At 45.3% G+C, this 20,350-nt stretch overlaps 1 protein-coding gene across 2 annotated transcripts; it reads right to left on the reverse strand.

Moving 5' to 3' along the window:
- Positions 1–13,976: 13,976 nt before the first annotated feature.
- Positions 13,977–16,332, reverse strand: Amer2 (APC membrane recruitment protein 2). Of its 2 annotated transcripts, XM_052190505.1 has the most exons (2): positions 15,573–16,332; positions 13,977–15,194 (listed from the first exon to the last, which is right to left on the reverse strand). In XM_052190505.1, the coding sequence occupies exons 1-2, from the start codon at positions 16,330–16,332 to the stop codon at positions 14,317–14,319; spliced, it is 1,638 nt and encodes a 545-aa protein (XP_052046465.1). In that variant the 3' UTR covers positions 13,977–14,316. The 2 variants fall into 2 exon arrangements, with proteins under 2 accessions (XP_052046465.1, XP_052046464.1); XM_052190504.1 differs by having other exon boundaries at positions 13,977–16,332.
- Positions 16,333–20,350: the final 4,018 nt, after the last annotated feature.

Here is a 20,350-nt window from a genome sequence, read left to right on the forward strand (position 1 = left end):
GAAAGCACGCCTTTGAAGAATCTCCAGTTAAAGCAATAAATAGGGAGTAGAGAGATGGTGTAGCAATTGTTGACCTGGAGGAGGCCCCACAGGGCCTCTTGTGTTTCCTACGGACCCATCTTTGGTCCCCAGCACCCACCCCATGCAGCTCACCGCTGCCTGTGATCCCAGTTCCAGGGGAACTTATGCCTATTTCTGACCTCCTCGGGCATCTGTGCACACATGATGCACATGCATGCAATCAGGCACACACATGCATACATATAAAAATAATACACAAATTCCTTTTAAAAAAAACTATAAATAGATATTGAAAAACAATTCTTTAAAGGGCCAGAGAGATCCAGCCCCACAATATAACCAGGAAACAAGTGTAGCCATAGACCAGCCAGGCGTGCAAGCTGTGAGAAAAGGGCATCTTTTTTTATGTGATAAAAATAAAAATTCTGCTGCTGTCTATGAGTCTGATAAAGTTAAGCATTTCTGTGTCTTTAAATGCTGCGACTGAACTCTGGCATTAGTATTAGGACTCCGACCAGCTGACTGCAAGTTCAGAGCTTCCCAGACCCTCTGCTCAGGTTTGAAAATTCACCAGAATGACTAAGAGGAACTCTGAGGGGACTACATATGCTGCTGCAGTTCTAATAGAGGATACCTGTCAGGTGCAACCCAACAAGATGCTCTCGGGGACGAAGGGCACTGTACTGGCTGGCTTTGTGTGTCAACTTGACACAGGCTGGAGTTATCACAGAGAAAGGAGCTTCAATTGGGGAAGTGCCTCCATGAGATCCAACTGTGAGGCATTTTCTCAATTAGTGATCAAGGGGGGGGGGGGGCTCTTGTGGGTGGTGCCATCCCTGGGCTGGTAGTCTTGGGTTCTATAAGAGAGCAGGCTGAATAAGCCAGGGGAAGCAAGCCACTAATAAACATCCCTCCATGGCTTCTGCATCAGCTCCTGCTTCCTGACCTGCTTGAGTTCCAGTCTTGACTTCCTTTGGTGATGAACAGCTGTGTGGAAGTATAAGCAAAATAAACCCCTTCCTCCCCAACTTGCTTCTTGGTCATGATGTTTGTGCAGGAATAGAAACCCTGACTAAGACAGGCATATAATCCCAGGACACTGGAGGGCTTTCCAACTTCGAAGCTCACAGGAGGAGCCTTAGTGCTCAGAGAGTTTACAGGGATTTTGGTACATGGGCACAGGGAATTACGACACCTACCATGTGCTTTGTGATAGTTCACTTTTCTATTACTATAACAAATCAATTTTTGATGAGAAGAGGGTTTAGTCCATGATTAGGTGGCCCCATTGCTTTTGGGCCTGTGGGGAGGTGGCTCATCTTGGTGACAGCATGGCTGAAGAATCTACAAAGAGAAAGAGGAACCTAATCCCAACATCCGCCAAAGGCATGACACCTAGTGACCTCACGTCTTCCCACTCACCCTATCTAGTAAAGGCTCTACTGCCTATCTGTAGCATCGTGGTTGGGCCCATGCCCAATACAGGGGCCTTTGGGTGACACTGAACTCTCCTTCCCTGGAGTCTGGAGGTCAAGAGATCAAGCTGATGACACTTGGTTCAAAGCCCAAGCTTATAATCAGACAGTCAGCCTTTCTGGCTTAACCAGCACATGACCCACTTCACCCTACGTCACCACACATGTGAACTCAGTGTGGCCTCAGGGCTTACTAGGAAGCATACGGAAGCTCCTGAGAGATTCTAAATCCTTACAGGTTCCCTCTCAGGAAGCAGAAACAAAGACCAGACAAATACTTTATTCTTCCAAAATCCCTAAGAGTATCAGTTTATTAGCATAAGACAAAGAAAAGCAGATAAAGCAGTAATGCTAATATGAAACAAAGCAATCAATTAAAATGGAGCTGGCATCATTACAAACCTTTTCTGATCATTTAAGGCTCTGTAGGCGAGGTCTGAAAAGATGGCTCAGTGGTTAAGAACACTGACTGCTCTCCCAGAGGTGCTGAGTTCAATTTCCAGTAACCACATGGTAGCTTCCAACCATCTGTAATGGAACCCAGTGCCCTCTTCTGGCGTGTCTGAAGACAGATACGGCATATTTATATAAATAAAATAAATAAATCCTTTTTAAAAAGATAATGAAAAAATAAAGATCTACAGGCTGGCAAATGCTACATTCAGAAGTTCAATTTGTTCTTGAATGAAACATTGGGCTTGTACTTGCTGGTAAATAAAGTTGTACACCCACTATAGAAAAGCAGAAATTCCCCTTGGACTGCATAGGACCATAAAGGTGGGCGTAGATAACACATCGGGCCTCTGGCATGTCTAAGAGGCTGAGAAAGCAGGATGTGACAGCAGGCTTCTGAAATGCAGTCCCATGGGCCAGATCAGGAGCTGGAACCTTGTTAAAAACATATCACCATCTGGGAGAGTGTACAAGACTTGGGTCTGTGAGAAATTGGGGTCGTCGTGGAAATACTGAGGTGCCAGCAGCTGACAGAGAAAGATGACAAGACGGTTGTTATAAGCTTGCCTGGAAACTTGGAAAGGCAAGGTGCCCAGCATGCAGACCATTTGCTTGTAAGAGAGAAGTGTATAAAATAACCATGCATCCGTTCCTGTCTATGTTCATGCCCCGGGAGGTGAGCAGTGCTATAGGAAAAAGTAGAGCACGATTTCCTGAAGCAGGGGCTTGAACTAAATTTAAGTTGTTCCGAATGTCTGACCACATAAAATGTATAAATAACTACCTTTCCCCACAGAAACCTTTACTCTCCAGATAAGGAAGAGTATTGTCATTAAACTTTTAACTAATGGAGTTAGGAAGGTAGTAATGTTCTGGCTTTATAAATATGAGGACCTTACTTCAATCCTAAGAACCCACATTTTTAAAAGAAAAGAGAGAAGAAAAGCTAGGCATGGAGGTGTGCACTTGTAATCTTTGTGTTGGGAAGCTGGAGACCAGCAGATCCCTGGATCTTGTTGGCCAGCCATTCTTTCCTGCTCAGTGATCTCTAGGCCAGAGAGACAACCATCTCAAAACAACAAAAAGGCAGACAGTGCCTGAGGAAGAACGCCCAAGGTTGTCTTCTAAGCTCCATACATGTCTGCTCTCACATACATGTGCACACACACATGAGCACACACACACTTGCTGTGTGGAAGAAATGCAACCTTCTATGACACACACTTCACAATTCTGTGTCTCCAAAACTGGGTGAACCTTTCCATCGATGCTATCTTACAATTCTAATTGTCAGCATGTTCCCTTTGATATTTGAAATAATGGTAAGGCATTTTAGATTTAGACGAAGCATAAGCAACTGCTATTTGAAAATAATGTCAAGAGACAAAGCATTTAAAGTTTAGAGCAACTTACTACCCTGAGAGCTTGTGCAGGTCAGAGTACAGGAAGAACAAAGCATCAGACTGGTGGAGTTGCTAAGATCAGACTTCAGGCAGTGACCCCACTGCTTTACCAGTTTCCCTATTATGGCCCTAAAAGATGAGTTCTAACAGGGCTAAAAAAAAATGTTAAAAAAAAAGTCATCTTTACATTTCTGAAATTAGCCTGATCTGGTCATGGATGGAGTGTTAGCTTTACAGACAATTCAGTTGTAGTTTTTTTTCTTTTCTTTTTAAATCTTGTGTGTGTGTGTGTAATCAATCACGTTCATGTGAGTGAGTTGGGGTACCCAGGCCTGCCACAGAGTGTGTATGGAGGTCAGAGAATAACTTTGGGTATCAGCCCTAACCTTCCACTTTGAGTCTGTTTACTAGGTCATATCCCAGAGTAACTGGCCTTCAGGCACTCCCCTGTCTCCACCCTCCATTCCACCTCGGGAGCACTGGGATTACAGACATGTGCCATCTTGTCCAGCTTTCTATGTGCTCATGGGCAAGTGTGTGCATTTAGAATTTTTAGTCCAAGCTTATTTTAAAATCCCTTTGCATCATTATGGCCAGCTTCCACTATACTTTATCTCCCTTCAACCATCTCATTATGAATTCTATATCTTTTTTCTTTAATAATATGTCCTTCAGGACTGATTGACATATGAGCTCACAGGCTGTGGTAGCATGTGTGGGGCCTGCTTACCAGGGTCTGCACCAGATGGGGCCCTAGAGCTGAAAGAAGTGAACACATCCACATCTCTAACCCAGATAACATAGCTATCTCCAAGTGCTAGCCATTTACAAGTGAAAAATTAGCTTTCTCCAATGACATCTCACTGGGTGAATTAAGCACATGTAAGCCTGGGTCCCATGCCCAGCAGTAAATGGCCAGTAGCAGATGACTCCATGGTAGACAACTTTCTCTCTCTGATTGTTTTGTTCTGTCAATTTTTTGTCTTACTGGTCTTTTGCTTGTATATGGTTTCTGATTTTGTGTTTTTTATGGATTTTGTTTTGTGTTGTGTGTTTCTTGTGGTTGTGTCCCATATATATATATATATATATATATATATATATATATATATATATATATATATATATGGTACATGTGTGTGTGTGTGTGTGTGTGTCTGTCTGTCTCTGTCTGTCTGTCTGTCCCATATATATATATATATATATATATATATATATATATATATATGACACACACACACAAATACATACATATATACACACAAAATAAAATTTCAGATAGTGGTTTATTTTTATTTTATGGGTACTTTGCCTACATGTATATCCATGTACCTTGTGCATGCCTGTGTCTTCAGAGCTGGAAGAGGGAATCAGAGTCTCTGGAATTGGAGTTACAGATGGTAGTGAGCTGTCATGTGGCTGCAGGGAATGAAATTTAAGTCCTCTGGAAATCAGTACTCACAACCACCGAGCTGTTTCTCCTGCCCTTCTTGTTAGATGTTTAACAAAAGAACCAATGTTTGTCTTTTTTAACTAAAGTACCTGTTTTCATTTATTATTATCAGATGTTATAAATAATATTCCATTAAACCTTTGAGACATTTTATTTGTGAGTCTGTGTGTATGCCCGCATGTTTGCGCAGCAGCAAGTGCCTGCCGATCTTCCAGAGGCCTTGGGTGCCTCAGAGCTTGAGTTACAGGCAGTTCTTGATGGCCTCATATGGATGCTGTGAAATGAACCCCAGTCCTCTACAACAGAAACAAGAGCTTCTAGCCACTAAGCCATCTCTTCAGCCCCTGAACAATATTTCTTACTTATATGCCTATGAGTTTACTCTGTTATTCTTCTACATGGTCTACCAGGCTGGTGTAGAATTCTGGTGATCCTCCTGCCTCAGCTTTCTGAGTGCTGAGATGACAAATTTAAGTTACTGGACTAAGACTGAATCTATCTTCTGCATGCTTGAGCACACACTTCTGCCCTAGGAGGCTATTCATCATGAAACTTTCTCCATTAGATTTTTAGATCAGTGAGACAAAACAAAACAAACAAAAAATCAATCAAACAAACAAAAAAAGTCTCTATAAAGTACCCAGCCTCGGGTATTTTGTTACAGTAACAGAAGTCAGATAGATCTGCACTATTTACCTCCCTGCTCTTTTCAGCACTCAGGGAAATCTTGTACCTCTAAACATTAGCTTCCTCACTGCCTTATTGAAAAGACACGTCTTTCCAATTATTTCCATGAGAAAAAGATGAGGATGGAAGACAAGGGACTGAGAAGAAAAGGAGGAGCGGAAGGAAAGGAAGCAGTGTTTGTGAACTCGCGGCCCATGGCCAGTGCTCTCCGGTTGTACACTTACAGTGAGTAATCAGGTCCTCCTTTGAAATGATTTCCACATCATGTCATTTAAGACAATTATAAACATCCACAGCATAACTAACTTGTCTAAGAGAGATGTGCTTCAAAAACAGCACACATGACCTTCTTAATTTTCAACACAAAATGCAACAACTTCATTATTCTTCACACAGCTTCTGTGAATTTGACTTTGTAACATACAGGAACTGAAAACCTGCCACCAAACACCGAGTCAACAGAAAACAGTCTGGAGAGATGTCTGAGACCTTATTTTGGCTGTTACCTAAGAGTCATACAGATAGATCAGCTGGTCTCACAGGCAGAGTCCCCCAGAAAAGGACTCCGGAACCAGCACAGAGGATAACAAGCACAGTTCTCAAAAGGCAGCTGCCTAAAGCAAACCATTTTCAGTTGTTTATGGTGTGGGAAGACACATGGGCCCCCCCATTGGTGTTTGCACCTCAGTTACACACATTACACACACACACACATGAACACACACACAAACCTGACATTGTGCATAGGCAAATCACACATATCACAGGCCTATCATACACAAATAGGTGCATCACAGACATGCACACACATGTCATACACCTATCAAATGTATTCACATGCATGCATGCACATATGCACACACACACACACACACACACATTCCTTACTGTTGTTAGTATACTTCCTTAAAACGTTTAAAACTCTAGAAAAAAAAACCAGATCCTAAAAAAATAACAGCCAACAGAATTTGCTTTAACTGCAAAGGAGCAACAGAATTTATTGACCAAATTTAAATACAATAGTTAAAATGGCAACATTGTATTTTCATTGCAAGATGAATGGAAGAAGAGAGCCCATTGGTCCAACCTGTTTACATTTGTTAAAAGAGTGACTATCAAAACCAGCAACATGCACAGTAGTACATATGCACAAAATGGAATTATATCAACAAATATACAAAATATGCAAAATAAAAATATTTACAGGTTTAAAAATATAAACATTGATTCATCTATCCCATTAGACCATCGGAGTAGCGAAGGAAAAAGGACCCTACTGGTGTTTAGAACCCTTCTTAGAAGTAGGTTTGGAAAGCATAGAGTTTATTCTAGGACACTAATTTTTGATATTTTTCAGGGAATTAACATTCTATTATAAAAATAATATCTATAAACCTACCAGTTACTAACAATTTTCCTCTTGTGCACAAAAGAGATGCAGCCAAGCCCTGTTCTCAGAGGCTCTCCTGGCAGGAAGACTTCTAGAGAAGTGGAGTTTCTGCTTGGGTTTCCTTAGTAACTGCTGCTAAACAACCTGCACTTTTTTATATTACACTGAGATGCTGCACGGGAATCTGAAGGTCACCGGGGGGCTGGTAGGTTGCTGATAACAAATGAAACCCAAGGGGCTTTAAGGTCAGAGCCATTTTCACTGATATTCTTCTTAAATCCACCGCTATCAATCAGATCAGTTCTGCTCAACTTATTCTGGAGGCAACAAAAATCTTCAGTGATTATTTATTAGGCAGTTAAGAGCATTCATTAAAAAACCCCTAGCTAGCTAACAGGGCAGTGTCACGGGTACCAGAATTGTGCACACGTGATAATGCTGTGTCTGCCTCGTGCCCTGTGCTATAAATACTGTGTTTACTTGTCATACCCCATTCTATTGGGCCACATATACTCTAATCTTTCTACTTTAGCTTATTAAAGGACTTAGATTTGAAGGTGTCTGAGACAGTTGGATGCATCTCAAAGAACCAGGAGCTAAGTCTGTATTAGAAATATGTGTTCTGTATTATAGAGGAGAAAATTAATTATTAAATACCCCTCCTAATACCTCCTAGCTTACGATTCACCAGAGTAAGTACTGGCATTGATTCTCCCACTGTGTCCCATTACAATGGGGCAGGGAAAACCTGACCAAAGGTAGGAAACCAGTGTATGAGCAAAATAATCTTGTTAGTTGTAACATTGACACAATTTCAAACTTTCCCTAAATACTGAGAAAAGCATCTCACTGGGATCAAAGAGAAAGGAAAGAAGGTCAAAGCCAAATGGATTTCACACTGAAATTGCTTTTCTGGCTATATTATTGGCGAAACAGAGATAAGAGTATATAGTGCATAAGTACAATCTAAATAACTGGAGGCTGTGACCCCAGATTTTAACTGGCCTAGATAGGAAAAGCTTACTTGTCCCTAGATGAACCTTTTAGATTTGAAATGTAGGTTTTGGGTTTGTTGTTGTTGTTGTTGTTGTTGTTTTGGGGGTTTTTGTTTTGTTTTTTTAATGAAGACTATTGATGGCATTTAAAAACCACGTTCAGTTTTAATTCAAATAATCATTTAAATGACATCCACCATCATATAAATGGAATTGGATTCTCATAGTTGAGAACTTCAGTTGGGTTCTTAATTAAAATGAGCAATTCAAAAGGTGAGTGTGGGCTGAGAAAAAGGTCTCCAATTAAAACCTGTGCTATGGAGTCAGGTTCAAGGCTGACCCCCGTTACTCAAAGCATGACTCAGGCCCCATGACCTTTAACCTTCTCAAGAACCAGTTTCTTCCTCTGGAAAATGTAGCCAAAGCACACCAGATAACATTATAAACAAGGTAAGGAGTGTCCTTTCTAACACTGCAGGGAATGGCCTCTGGAAGTTGGTAGAATTAATCATAAAATCACAGCATGTGCTCAATAAATATCAGTTGAGTGGATTAATAAATTGGAAACTGTAGATCAAGATCCCAGAGCCACTGAGGAAGCAGGATGGACGGCATATGATGGAAGATACCTGCATCTAGAATCAAAGGCTGACTCAGCTGCTCTTCGCTTAAGTAGGCGACAAACAAAAGGTGATGGTGGAGAAACTGGGCCCTCATGCATTAAAGTGATGGGTGTAAAATGGCGCAACTGCCGTGGGAAAAAGTGTGAACGGTCCACAAAGGCCTAAAAATGAAATTACTGTAGGACCCAGCAATTTCACTTCTGGGTATTATCTAGAAGGCTTGAGGCTGGAGTCTTGAGAAGATATTTCCCATCTACACTAGGGCATGATTCACAGGGGCCAAGACATAGTCTTGTGTCTGTTGACAGGTGACTAGACATGTACGGTGGAGTATACCAGGTGCACAATGGAGCCAGCTTCCAGAAAGGGAGAACTCTTAAATACAAGTCAGGGTAGCAGTTATATCTGGAGATGTAGTGCACAGTGAAATGAGGAAGTCATAAAAGCACAGAACCTACCAGAATGCTGGTTGTCAGGGGCTGGAAGGGGCCCGAGGAGCTGCTGAGCAGTGAACAATCAAGCGTCCATTACTCCAGGATGCATAAACTCTAACCATAGCTCTAAGCAGTGCGCCTATAGTCACATGAGCTGCATTGTTTACGTGAAAACTGGAAAGGACAGACTTCATGCTGGATGTTCTTACTACAATGAAAATAACCCAGAAAACTCAGAACGAGGCTAGTCTAGGCTTAAGGCAGGAAAACAGGTGAAGCGTGCCTGGAATGGCCAAAATCCTATCCGGGAAGGAGTGTTGCCATGACAACGGAAGAGACTTCTGTCTGTACTTTCCATGTTAATCCCTAGATGGAGAGGGTGCTCCAGTGTGGACCACAGAGGAGCAGGGAGCTGCAGGTTTCCCTGTGCCTGTGATCCAAAGCTAATGTCATCAGTTTGGACTCGAGTTGGCTTTTCCTGTTAGAAGCGAAGTGAGGTCAATGTCATGCTACCACAGGACATTAAACAATTTATAGCCCTGCCCCAGAGACTAGGGAGAGAGGGAGATAGAGAGAGTATGCAATGAAGAAGAAACAGAAAGTCTGAATTAAAGTCCTACCAGGGAGGCACTGTCACCTCACATAGCTGGGAAGAGTGGAGTAACGCTCAGTAGTGCTCCCAGGAGCATGGCCACACAGGAGTTTTAGAAGCATGTGTGTGGCTTGATTGACCTCCCTCCCCACCCCCACTCTGCTCTAACATACAAACTATAAGCAATACATACAAAGAAGCGATGGGTTTTAATGATTATTGAGAAAATCCAATAGCAACAGTGATATGTAAGCCCCTACCTGCGCTTGTTTTTTTTTTTTTTTTTAATTAAATATTGGATACAGTACATGGCCTGGAGATAAAGGTTGCATTGGATTCAAGTCAATATCATAAATGCTTCTGTCTATCAGCTGGAGATTCTGTGACACTTTCATCTTCCCTGTTTTAGTTCAGAAAAGAACTCCTCTCCCTAATTCAATTCTGAAAGCACCTGTGGAAGGCTTCCTCATCTGCAGGTGGAGCAGTCACTTCCTTTCTAAGAGGCTACTGTTGCAACACACTGTATCTCCTTTGAAGCATCACCTGAGTGGAAGGCCCCAGAGACCCACTCTAGAGCTGACAGCCACTGAAAGTCTCAAGAGCAGGGCCAGATGACACAAATCAATGACCACTCTGAAGACACACTAGCACCCTGAGGTGCTCCTGGGCGGTTCCCTTCTGCCACACAGCATCTAAGAGACACTCTGCTAAGACCTTGCTCATTCCATGCTAGTCCATAAAAATTTTTGTGTAGTAAGTGGGAAATTTCTAAGGTTGAATTTGCACAAATATCTGAGTCCTTTCTTAATGGCTGGGGAAGGGAGGGACCAAGGTTAGCGCGGTATTTGAAGTTTCTTATGCAGAGCCTTATAACTGGCCATCCTGGCGAAGGGGGTGGGGGGATGGGGGTGGGAGGGTGGCGGGGGGACTGGAAATTCTTGAGTTAATTTTTAAGCACTCATGAGGGAAGCAGAGTGTGGGAGACTATGTCTCAGTAGAGACCAAGCACAGTGAACCAAGTCCTCCCGTTCCCAAAGCAAGGCAGGCATGTGTAATGGTTGAAAGCAAGGGGAGAGCAAAACATTCGAGCACGCATGGTCCAGAAGGCCAACAGCACGGGAGGGTGATGCTCTCACTGTCCCAGGGTGGCGAGCAACTCGGATGAACAAATGGGAGTGGTAAAGCCACAGTCAACCTCCAGACAAGGTTCTTAGCGAAGAGCCTCCCCAAATAGAGAATGGGAACAAGGAAAACTCCAGAAAGTTTGGTCAGAGAAACCTTAACACCTGATTGGGCCTTTGACCTTGACAATTGGGTCAGCGAACGGCTCTTTGTGTATTGATTTCAAGGAATCAAAACTAACTGAGATGAGGGAGGGAGCCCTGCAAGCTGGGCTAGACCTCATCTGCACTTTTTAAACATGGAACCTATATTTGCATGTCAGCAAATAACTTGTGCAAAATGCATCTCAAGGAAGTCTGGATGATCTTTACTCTATTGTTATTACGTGAAGTAATAAACATTTTCCTCTTGTGATGATTGGAAATGCTGTAGCAAATGGAAATGTCTCCCACTCCCTCATGGAGAGCGAGGGAGGGCCTCCACTGACAGACAAGTTAAAGCAGGATTAAATTGGCTTTACAGTGTGTGTGTGTGTGTGTGTGTGTGTGTGGTGTGTTAGATAATAAAGACAGGCTGCCTTATGCAGAGCCATTAAACTGACAAATTTCTGCCCAACAATCAGTTTGGCTTTCTGTGCTCTCATGTTAAGCAGTTCTCTGCCCAAAGAGCGCCAACCCAATGGACCTTAGGACTACACGTACTGAAAACACATCATTTGCTCCTATCTGACCTTTCTCCAAAAAAACAGCAAAGGGGCCTGTCCTCAGAAGGCTGTCCAATAACACATTCATGAACACTTGAGTGTAGATCTAGAAATTTCTTGCAAACACAGATAAGGCAAAGTAACCCTTGGCACAAGAAAGCAACTCTGATCACTTTTCTGTGTTTGGAGAAGTCTCACCACCACTTGCTAATGGCTGGGGGCGTGTGATTCACTGCCGAGTCCTTTACTTGACTGGCATGGCTGCTGTTGTTAACTGTACAGGGTAAAGGAGAAAAATCAGAGGGGGGGGGGAAGTGTGGTGAAAAGTATAAATAAAACAATTTAGGTCTTTTGTAAGTGATTTGTTGCCAGGGGAAATGAAGGTAAATCTTGCTAAAATTTCCCTTCACTTACAAAAAGAGGATGGCATGGGGTGAGTGCACAGATAAGCCCCCAAAAGGGAAAACTTGTTTGAAGAGTGGTTCCTGGTGTTCCAGCAACCAGTTCTAATCCCATTCTTCATATGTTATCTTTCCTCCACTGAACTAGAGCAAACAAACCCAGGCATGGAGTTGTGCAAAGGTGAATATAATCTTTACAGGGAAAAGCATAAGAAAAAAGGCTCCTTTGTTTTCCTGCTAGAAGTGAAATGTATATTCTTTCCAGTTCTAGAAGAAAACAAATGCCTTTTGGGTCTAAATGTTTCTATCAATATTAATCAGATTGAAAGTCTTTTCTAAAGGGCAGAAATATATTTCAAAATATTGTCCAATCTCAATTATTTTGAGATGTCGTTTGTTAGTTTTTAATGAAGATGAATTCCTGAGCATGGTTGAGATGCTTGTATGGTTTCTGATAATGAGTCTGGAGTGTTTCGGATGGTAAGTACCTGGGGTGGGGGGTGGGGCTCACCTATAAACACAAGGAAATTAAAAAAGAAAGCATTTCTTGGAGATAACAGCAAGGACCTGAGACAATACGGTTAAAGTCGGCAATCTGACTAAGGTACGCAGCAGACCTCTGCCCACCTCTTCTAAGCCCCCTTGAATCGCTACAAATCAGAAATAGGAACGGGCTCCTCTGTGCCTTGTCAAATTTTCCTTGATGGCTACTTATTTTTGCTTCCTTCATACTATTAAAATAAGTTTTCATATATTTAGCTTTTTTTCTTTTACAAAATATAACTAAAGTCTTAAAACACAAAATAGCAGACCATTTCTCAGTCATCTCTCTAGAACCCGAATCACACTGTGCTCCTATCATTCACACACACGCCGGGTCACCAGAATCTGTGCCATCTCCTGATGAGCCACAGCGCCTCTGGGAGAAGTGCTGGCCCTTGGAGTTAAATGCCCTGAAGTGCATCCACAGGAGGATATCAGTTTAATCAGCAGATCCTAAGAGCATCCTAGGAACCCCTTTGCTGTATCAGCCTGCCAAGGCTTCGAAGTGTCAGCGGAAACATTAGAAACCCCTTCTCAAAAAGTAATTTAGTAGCATGTTTACATACTTAGGTTAGGTTTACATACTTAGTATCTTAGGAGAACACACCTGTCTCAGGCATAGGTTTATATAGCAAAAGTCAAAATAATAGTTTTAAACATATTTTTCTGTTTTTCTTGATAGGTCTATTTTGGACCTATCTTTGGGGAAATGGATGGATCCAACATGTTATAAACCAGATAAGATTTCTGGTTTGGGCTGAGAAGCAGACTCTTAACCAAGGCCAGGAAAAACACTGTTCAAGGGCATCAATACTATATATATGTACATACATATATATGTGTATGTGTGTGTGTGTGTGTGCAAAGAACCCTAATAAATCACAATAGCATGGCCCAGGCTGCAGTACATAGGGACCCTCACTGGTTTGTCATTTCCAGCTATAAGACCAGACTTTAAATCCTATATAATCAACGGGTTGAAAAATGTTAGGCATGAGATAAACTGTAAAAAAAATTCATTAGCTATACATAAGGTTGAAGTTTACAAATGTCAAAATACTGTGTAATTAGCATTTAGAGAGATCTTTCCCTGATCCTGAATTTTGCACCAAGAGGGAAGAGTGGATCCAAAAAAAAAAAAAAACAAAAACAAAAACAAAAACCACATAAACTACTCGTGAGCCTTTTATTTCTTTCTCCTCAGACAAATGATCTGAGCCAGCCATACTAAACCTGTTTTCTTCGTAGAGATAGAGCTTTCCCTATTTGCATATCTGGCAGCTGGAAGCTGGGGCTTTCTACCAGTCAGCAGCCCCTTGTCTAGTCACATAGCTACATGGATCTTTAGCTTTGAGGTGTTTTCCACACAGTGATAAAGCGAAGGTCTTTTTTTTTCTTTCCCAGAAAGAAAGGCAAGAATCCTGTTGTTTGATTCCTCAAGGCCCTCTTAACTCTAGAAAAGCCTGAATATTCTGGTGTGATTCTTTTGTTGTTGTTAGATTTGGTTAAATTTTATTTTCTGCAAAGGCAAGGAAAGGTGACTTCTGAGTGATCCATGAATTAAGGAAGAGGAGGAGAAGGAGGGAGGAGGAGGAGGAGGAGGAGGAAGAGGAGGAGGAGGAGGAAGAGGAGGAGGAGGAGGAGGAGGAGGAGGAGGAGAAGAAGAAGAAGAAGAAGAAGAAGAAGAAGAAGAAGAAGAAGAAGAAGAAGAAGAAGAAGAAGAAGAAGAAGAAGAAGTAGAAGAAGAAGAAGAAGAGAGAAAGCCCAGATCTTCTGAAAAGGTTAAAAGGAAAGGGAAGGTGCTAGAAAAGAATTCTCAGAAACTTATCTGAACTCCAGGTGTAACATCCCCCTTCCAGGGTGTCCTGCCCCTGTCTCCAACAAAGACTTTTAGGCCATATGGAGAAGGGTGGGTCCTAAATGATTTGCTTTGGAGAAAGCGAAACTTCCTTCAGTGGTTTCCAGGGGAAAGTTGTATTCCTTAACAAATGGCCCATCCATCCTCCTTGGCCTTGGGGACCTCACAACTTTTTGGCACTGTCATGGCATGCTGCTGCCCTGATGGTGGTCCCAGCCAAGCCCCGGTTGCTGACCCTGCGGACCAGCACTTTGGAAACAGGAATTTTTGTTCTGGGCACCTCACTCCTGGCTGGCTGCTGGTGCACCACCGGATGGCTAGAAGGAAGGTTGGAGAGATGCTTGATGCTAATAGGGATTTTAGAGTCCTTCAGCAAGCTGCCCGGGGTTCTCAGAGGACAGGTGATAGTGCCTGGAGACACTGGCTTTAGCCTGGACAAGCAGGGTGGGTCGTCTGTGGCAGGAAGAGAGGCTGGGCTTGCTTCAGGTTCAACGTAGAGATTGCAGGGAGCATCGCCACTGTCGCTATCCCTGGGGGTGACCACCTTCTTGCTGCTGCTGCTGTTGCTAATGCTCTCTTCTTCTGGGCCAGGAGTGGTGGAGTCCCAGTAGCCCTCGTCGCTGTTAGGGACACCTTCTTGATGCTCCTTCTCCAAGTGTTTGGACTCCTCCTTCTGCTGGGACTCAATGGGAATCCTGTGGAGCCTCCTGCGCTTGACTGAGGACACGTCCTTGGAGGCTTCCCCACACCGCACATCGTTGGAGGTCTCAGGGGCCAACTTGGTGTCCGAAGCAGTGGCTGCCTTCGCCGCGCCCTCTTGGGTTCCTTGCCCTTGGTCCTCAGTCTGGGACAACATGTCCCAGAATTCCGGGAGATAGGTGTCGTCCACCTCATCCGGGCTGGCCATCTCCTCCCCTCCTCCTTGGTAGGCCACCACGCTGGGGTTCTTTTTAGAGAGAACTGGCTTGCCTGGCCCGGGGGCATGCTTGTCACAGCTGGGACCTGCCTCTTCTTCTGGGTCTGCAATAATATCTCCACAGCCTGTAAGAGAGTCAAAGCTTTTCAGTGAAGTCACGTCAGAAAACATCAAACAAATACGATCTGCCGACGGGTCTGAGGGTGGATCAACAGAGGAAGGGTCAGGGACGGCAGACGCCCGGCCGCTGCCACCTTCGGAGTCGACAAGGGGGACGGTCTTTATCGGAACGTCACCTGTCCTGGACGCATCCTCGGCCGCCTGGACCTCACCAGCTCCCGACTCGAGGGCTGCCCCGGGCTTCTCCGCGCGCCGATGCCCCTCGGCGTCCTCTCCCCGGGAGCTTTGATCGCCAGGGCCGGTGGGGCTCGCGGCCTCGCGGCTGGTCCGCTCCGGGGCGCGCTCGGCGGACGCGGGCGCCTGCTCTCCCCCTGCGGGCTCACCTGCTGCGTGTCGCGGGGCGTCCTGGCCCGGGCTGTCCGGGCGGCGCGCGGCTCGGGGCGGCTCCTCCTTGACGCACTCCAGGCTGGCGGTGAGCGAGCCGGGCAGGACCAGGCTGCCCGGGCCCGCCGCGCGCGCCGCCTTCTCCTCCTCCTCCTTGCCGCGCTTGTCCCTCCGGTGCCAGCGCATGCTGCTGAAGATCCCTTTCAGCCCCCTCTTTTGTTTGCCGCCAGCCTTGCTCGCCTCGGCATGGTCTCCCTTGCCGGTCTCCGATCGCCCGTTCTTTTTCAGCAGGGAGAAGAAGCTGTGGGACTTGGCCACCGAGCTGCTGGCCAGGGAGCCCAGGCCAGGCCCGGAGGCTTTGGGGGGTCCGGGGATCGGCCGGGCCCCGCTGGGATCGCTCCCGCCAGGCGGCTCCTCCTTCTTGCTGCCCTCCAGCACCAGCACCTCGGCTAGTCCGTCGTGGGTCCTGCTTCTCACCATCCCCGCCGGCCCCGAGCTCTTCCCATCCCCTTTGTTTTTGACCCCAAAAATGCTGGGCATGGTGCCCCCCGATTTCCTCTTCTTGAATAACTTGAACGCAGCCTTATTGATCTTCCCCGACGGCGGCTCTGCGGCGGGCGTCTCCGCGGCGCACTCACAATGCGAGTCCATGTCTGCAGCGAGGGCCCCGGCCTGCTCCTGCCTCCTGCAGACCCCCGCGCGCGCGCCGCCGCGCTCGCTGACAGCCGCGCCGCCGCCGCGGCTCCTGCCCGTCTCCATGGAAACCGAGTGGGATCAGCCGCTGTCGTCAGCCGTAGGCTCGCGCCAGGCCACTGTCACCCGCGTTCTAAATCAACCTGAGCGGCTCTTGCCGCTGCGCTGTGGCTACTGCGACTGCGGCGGCTGAAGCGCACAGACCGGACTATCTCCCCTCCTGCCAAGGGCTTATATAATATCCTGGGTGCCACATAGGTTTTTGTGTAGCAAGAGTCTTCATCACAGCCTCAAGGCGAAAGAAAAAACGATATTCCTAATCATGGGCTTCGGATCCCAGTGCGTCGACTCTCACCACCTTAGGTTCTTCCTCTAGCCCAGTTTTCCCTGGGATCCCAGTTTCAGACATTAACACATGCTCCCCCATGTTCCCAAAGAACAATGCCTTTTCCTCTATCGTCCATCTATCTCGAACTTCGTGCAGCCTCCGGCCTTTCTCGAGTCTGTCACATAGGTCTTAGCGGGTGGGCGCTAAGCCCGAGAGGCACCATGCCAATCTGTCCACACCAGCGTCCAGTGCTGTGTGGTCCTCAGGTTGATGCTGTATTCTGATCATGTGGATCCGATTTCCTGTTACAGAAGCAACAGCCGTCAGGCAAATACCAATTAGCAGCTCTCAGTAACGAAAGTGCAACAGTTCCCTGGGGTTCATGGGTCCTTTGGGAGACCACGAAGCTTTTATCCTACACCCCAGTGATGTGGGGCTTAAGTCACAGAAGCAACAGTCCAGCTTCCAATAGGTCACAATAGACTGAGCACACTGAGAACTTAGCTTGGAGAGTTCTGGTCCCTCTATAGGTGGGCCTTAGAGGCCTGGGCTCAGTCTTCCTCTTTCGTTCAGGGGTATGGGAAGTATGCTTCTGTCTGTTGTACCCAGCCTACCCCTGGCTCTGAACACCCCAGGAAGGGGGGCGGGGAACCAGACAGGGGTCAGAGGTCCCTGTGGTTGCTTCTGACCCCACTGGTCTAGAGGCAAAGAAAACTCCATTCCAGAGAACAAACGATGTGGGTAACTTTTCTGTGTTCTGACTTTGAAGACAACTGCTAAAATTGTAGCTTTTCCTAATCGGGGCTTGCCAGCAACATAGGGAAGGATTTGGAAAAGCTTCATGTTTTATGATCTTTAATAACCTTATTTTTAAATAGTATTTGATTTTATATATATAGTGATTATTTGATTGTATAAACTATTTACATACAAACGCCAGTCTTTCCTGCTTCTCTTGTATTTATTTTCTCTGAGTTACTTATATTTTGCAGATTCAGAGTTGATTACATACTGTACTTATACTGAACTGCAGATTCAGTTGTTGACCAAGGCAGCCTCCATGGTTCACAGTTAGGCCACGGAGTTGAGAGGTTACATTACTTTTTCTTGTCTCGATGAAAAAAACGCTCTAAACTGAGTGGATACCAAGGACCTTTCTCTTTCAGAGTTCAAACCCCATTGGCTCTCTCTACCTATTAACAGGACTCTCTCTACCTATGAACAGAATATACGACAGACTTTTTTAAAAATGAGTTTTCTTTTCAAAATCGTTACCTCTTTTGTATGTGTGGATTGCGTGTTGTGTGTTTGGGTACACATGGGACACAGCAGAGGACAACCTGTGGGAGTTTTCATCTTCTACCTTGTGGGTCCTAAGGATCAGTGTGTCAAGCTTGGTAGCAAGAATCTTCACCTACTGAGCCCTCTCACTGGCCCATTTCCTGAAGCTCTAATAGATCATGTGACTTGACGGAACAGAGCCTCATTGCCCTGCAAAAGATTAGACATGAAGAACTATAAAGAGAAAATCATTTGCTATTTCTTTGAAAGCTTTTGGAGGACAATTGAAAGTCGGTCTCAGTTCTTTAAACACACACACACACACACATCATACTGACTAGAAAGTGTGTTACTATATATGTAACTATGTCAGTTTGAAATTGTTTCAGAACACAATTGGTAAGAATAAGCAGTCTAGAAAAACCAGTTCTAGAAGCCTAAGAGCTGGAGTAGGTGGCCTGCTTATCCAGCAGAGCACTGTCATCTACCAAGACAGGCCAAATGCAACTCATCTACATAAGAAAGCTTGAATCCCCAGAGAGAAAACTGACCAAGGACACTGGGATTGCTACCATTCCTTTGGGACATAGATACTCAGAGAAAGGGACAAAGCAGCTTTCAGTGTAGAGAAGGCTCCTTGGTGCCAAGTCATTCCGAAGGAAGCAGGACACTTAGAGCCCTCTGCTAACCCACAGCAGACATCAGGCAAGGTGAGCTGTAGACTGAGTGAGGACTCCCAACTGCCTCCCCCAGGCGAGGGAGTTTCCAAGGGCTTCATCCAAAGGACCCCACAGGTCAGACAGGGGGCCAGAGCAGCAAGATGGCTGATGGGCAGAGCTAAAGGCCTGCTGTTGAGTGGTACACTGAAGTGAAAGTCCAGTATTATGACTCAAGGCAAGTTATTCCTCAGAGCTAAGAGATGGGCAACAGCCAGTCCTGGTGCTGCACACGGGGAAGTTCAGCTGCATGCAAGTCTGAGGCAGAAGAACTCAAAGTTGAAGGCCTGACTGGGCTGTAGAGAGGGGTCAAGAACGGCCTGGGTGATATAAGACGACCCTGTCTCAATGTGAAAAAGAGCCTTGGGATGCAACAAAGAATTAAACAGTTTTATAGTTTGCCCAAGGCCTTCCCCAGCACCTCCACAAAGTGGGGCAAGTGGAGATTATATTTGGACAAACAGAAACATTTTTCTAAAGACAAGCAAGACATTCAAGGCGATTTTTACCAGAGGCACCCCAGTTTGTTATTGTATCTCCTTGTGTTCTTTCTCCTCTGTGGAGGCTTGATTTAGAGAGTGAAAGTTGAAGAGAATAAATAGGGGCCCTGGGAAACCATCCAGCGGTAGATCTGCTCTGGAACTAATGAGGGTCTCTATGAAAGGGAGAGCGGTAGACTTTGCTGGAAAACCCATGTGAGCTTTGTACTTGTGGGACAAGGGAGGATTTCATTGAGTTGGGAGTAGAGGTTACTCAGGACGAGAAAAAGATTGAGAAAAACACCTTTGAGATCTAGCACCAGTATGGCCGAAATCTTACTGTTTTCTACATTACCTACCCCCTGCCTCTGTCCTAAGCTTGCCAAGTGGAATTTTCTATCAGGTAAACCCCACACAGAGTACCACCTGCAAAAGGGCCAGTTGAGGGATTCCTTCAAAGTCCCTGTGTGGCTGAAGCTGAGGGATGCTCCAGGCCACCATATTTAAGATGGAAGAGCTCACTGGCTCTATGTGCAACTGGCCTTGAGCCTTTAAAGTATTCACCTGAAGAGATTTGGGGAAATGATTTCTGAGTTAGGACTAGCACCTCCCACCTGCAGACAGTTGGCCAGCCTGGATCCCACCCCAGCCTCTGCTCTTGTCCACTCTTGCCTATGACACTTTCCCAAGGTGTGCTCTTGAAGTGGTCATGCCAACAAGGGTCGAAGGTCCAGCCCAAAATCTTTGTGAGGTACAGCATCAATATGTCCACATGCCTAAGGCCAAGTTGTCACCTGTGTCCAGTCTTCACAGTTTTGTACCTAGATCAAAGGTGTAAGTGACCAGTATAGGTGAAGTGAGTGCTTCTCTGCAATGCTAGTGGGTGCCCTGGAGTCACAAGCCAGGCAGTGGCTGACAGGTCTGGTATTCCCAGCAAGAGCAGTCAGTTTCTTGGAGCTACTATAGCAGATTGCCACAGGCCCTGGGGCTTAAAAATATCAGGAATTTCTCATCCTGTAGTTCCAGATGTCAGAAGTGCAAATCCTGGTGGCAGAAGGGCTGGTTGCCACTGTGAGGTCTCCAGAGAGAGTCTGCCCGTGCTTTCTTCTGACCATGCTTATTGTGCAGATCCTTGTTGCCCCCTTGACTTTGAAACATTTCATTCCAATCTCTGCTTCCATCGCCACAGACATTCTCTGTACGTCTGTCTGTGGTGCTTCTTTTCTCAGAATGATGCCAATTCCATGAAGGATCTATTCTTTGGAGGTGGTAAGGACCTG

The sequence above is a fragment of the Apodemus sylvaticus genome, chromosome 8, assembly GCF_947179515.1.
Source record: "Apodemus sylvaticus chromosome 8, mApoSyl1.1, whole genome shotgun sequence".
NCBI lineage: Eukaryota > Metazoa > Chordata > Mammalia > Rodentia > Muridae > Apodemus > Apodemus sylvaticus.

Excerpts from the sequence above, each read along its gene's own strand:
- Amer2 (XM_052190504.1), bottom strand. The coding sequence starts at position 16,332 with ATGGAGACGGGCAGGAGCCGCGGCGGCGGCGCGGCTGTCAGCGAGCGC.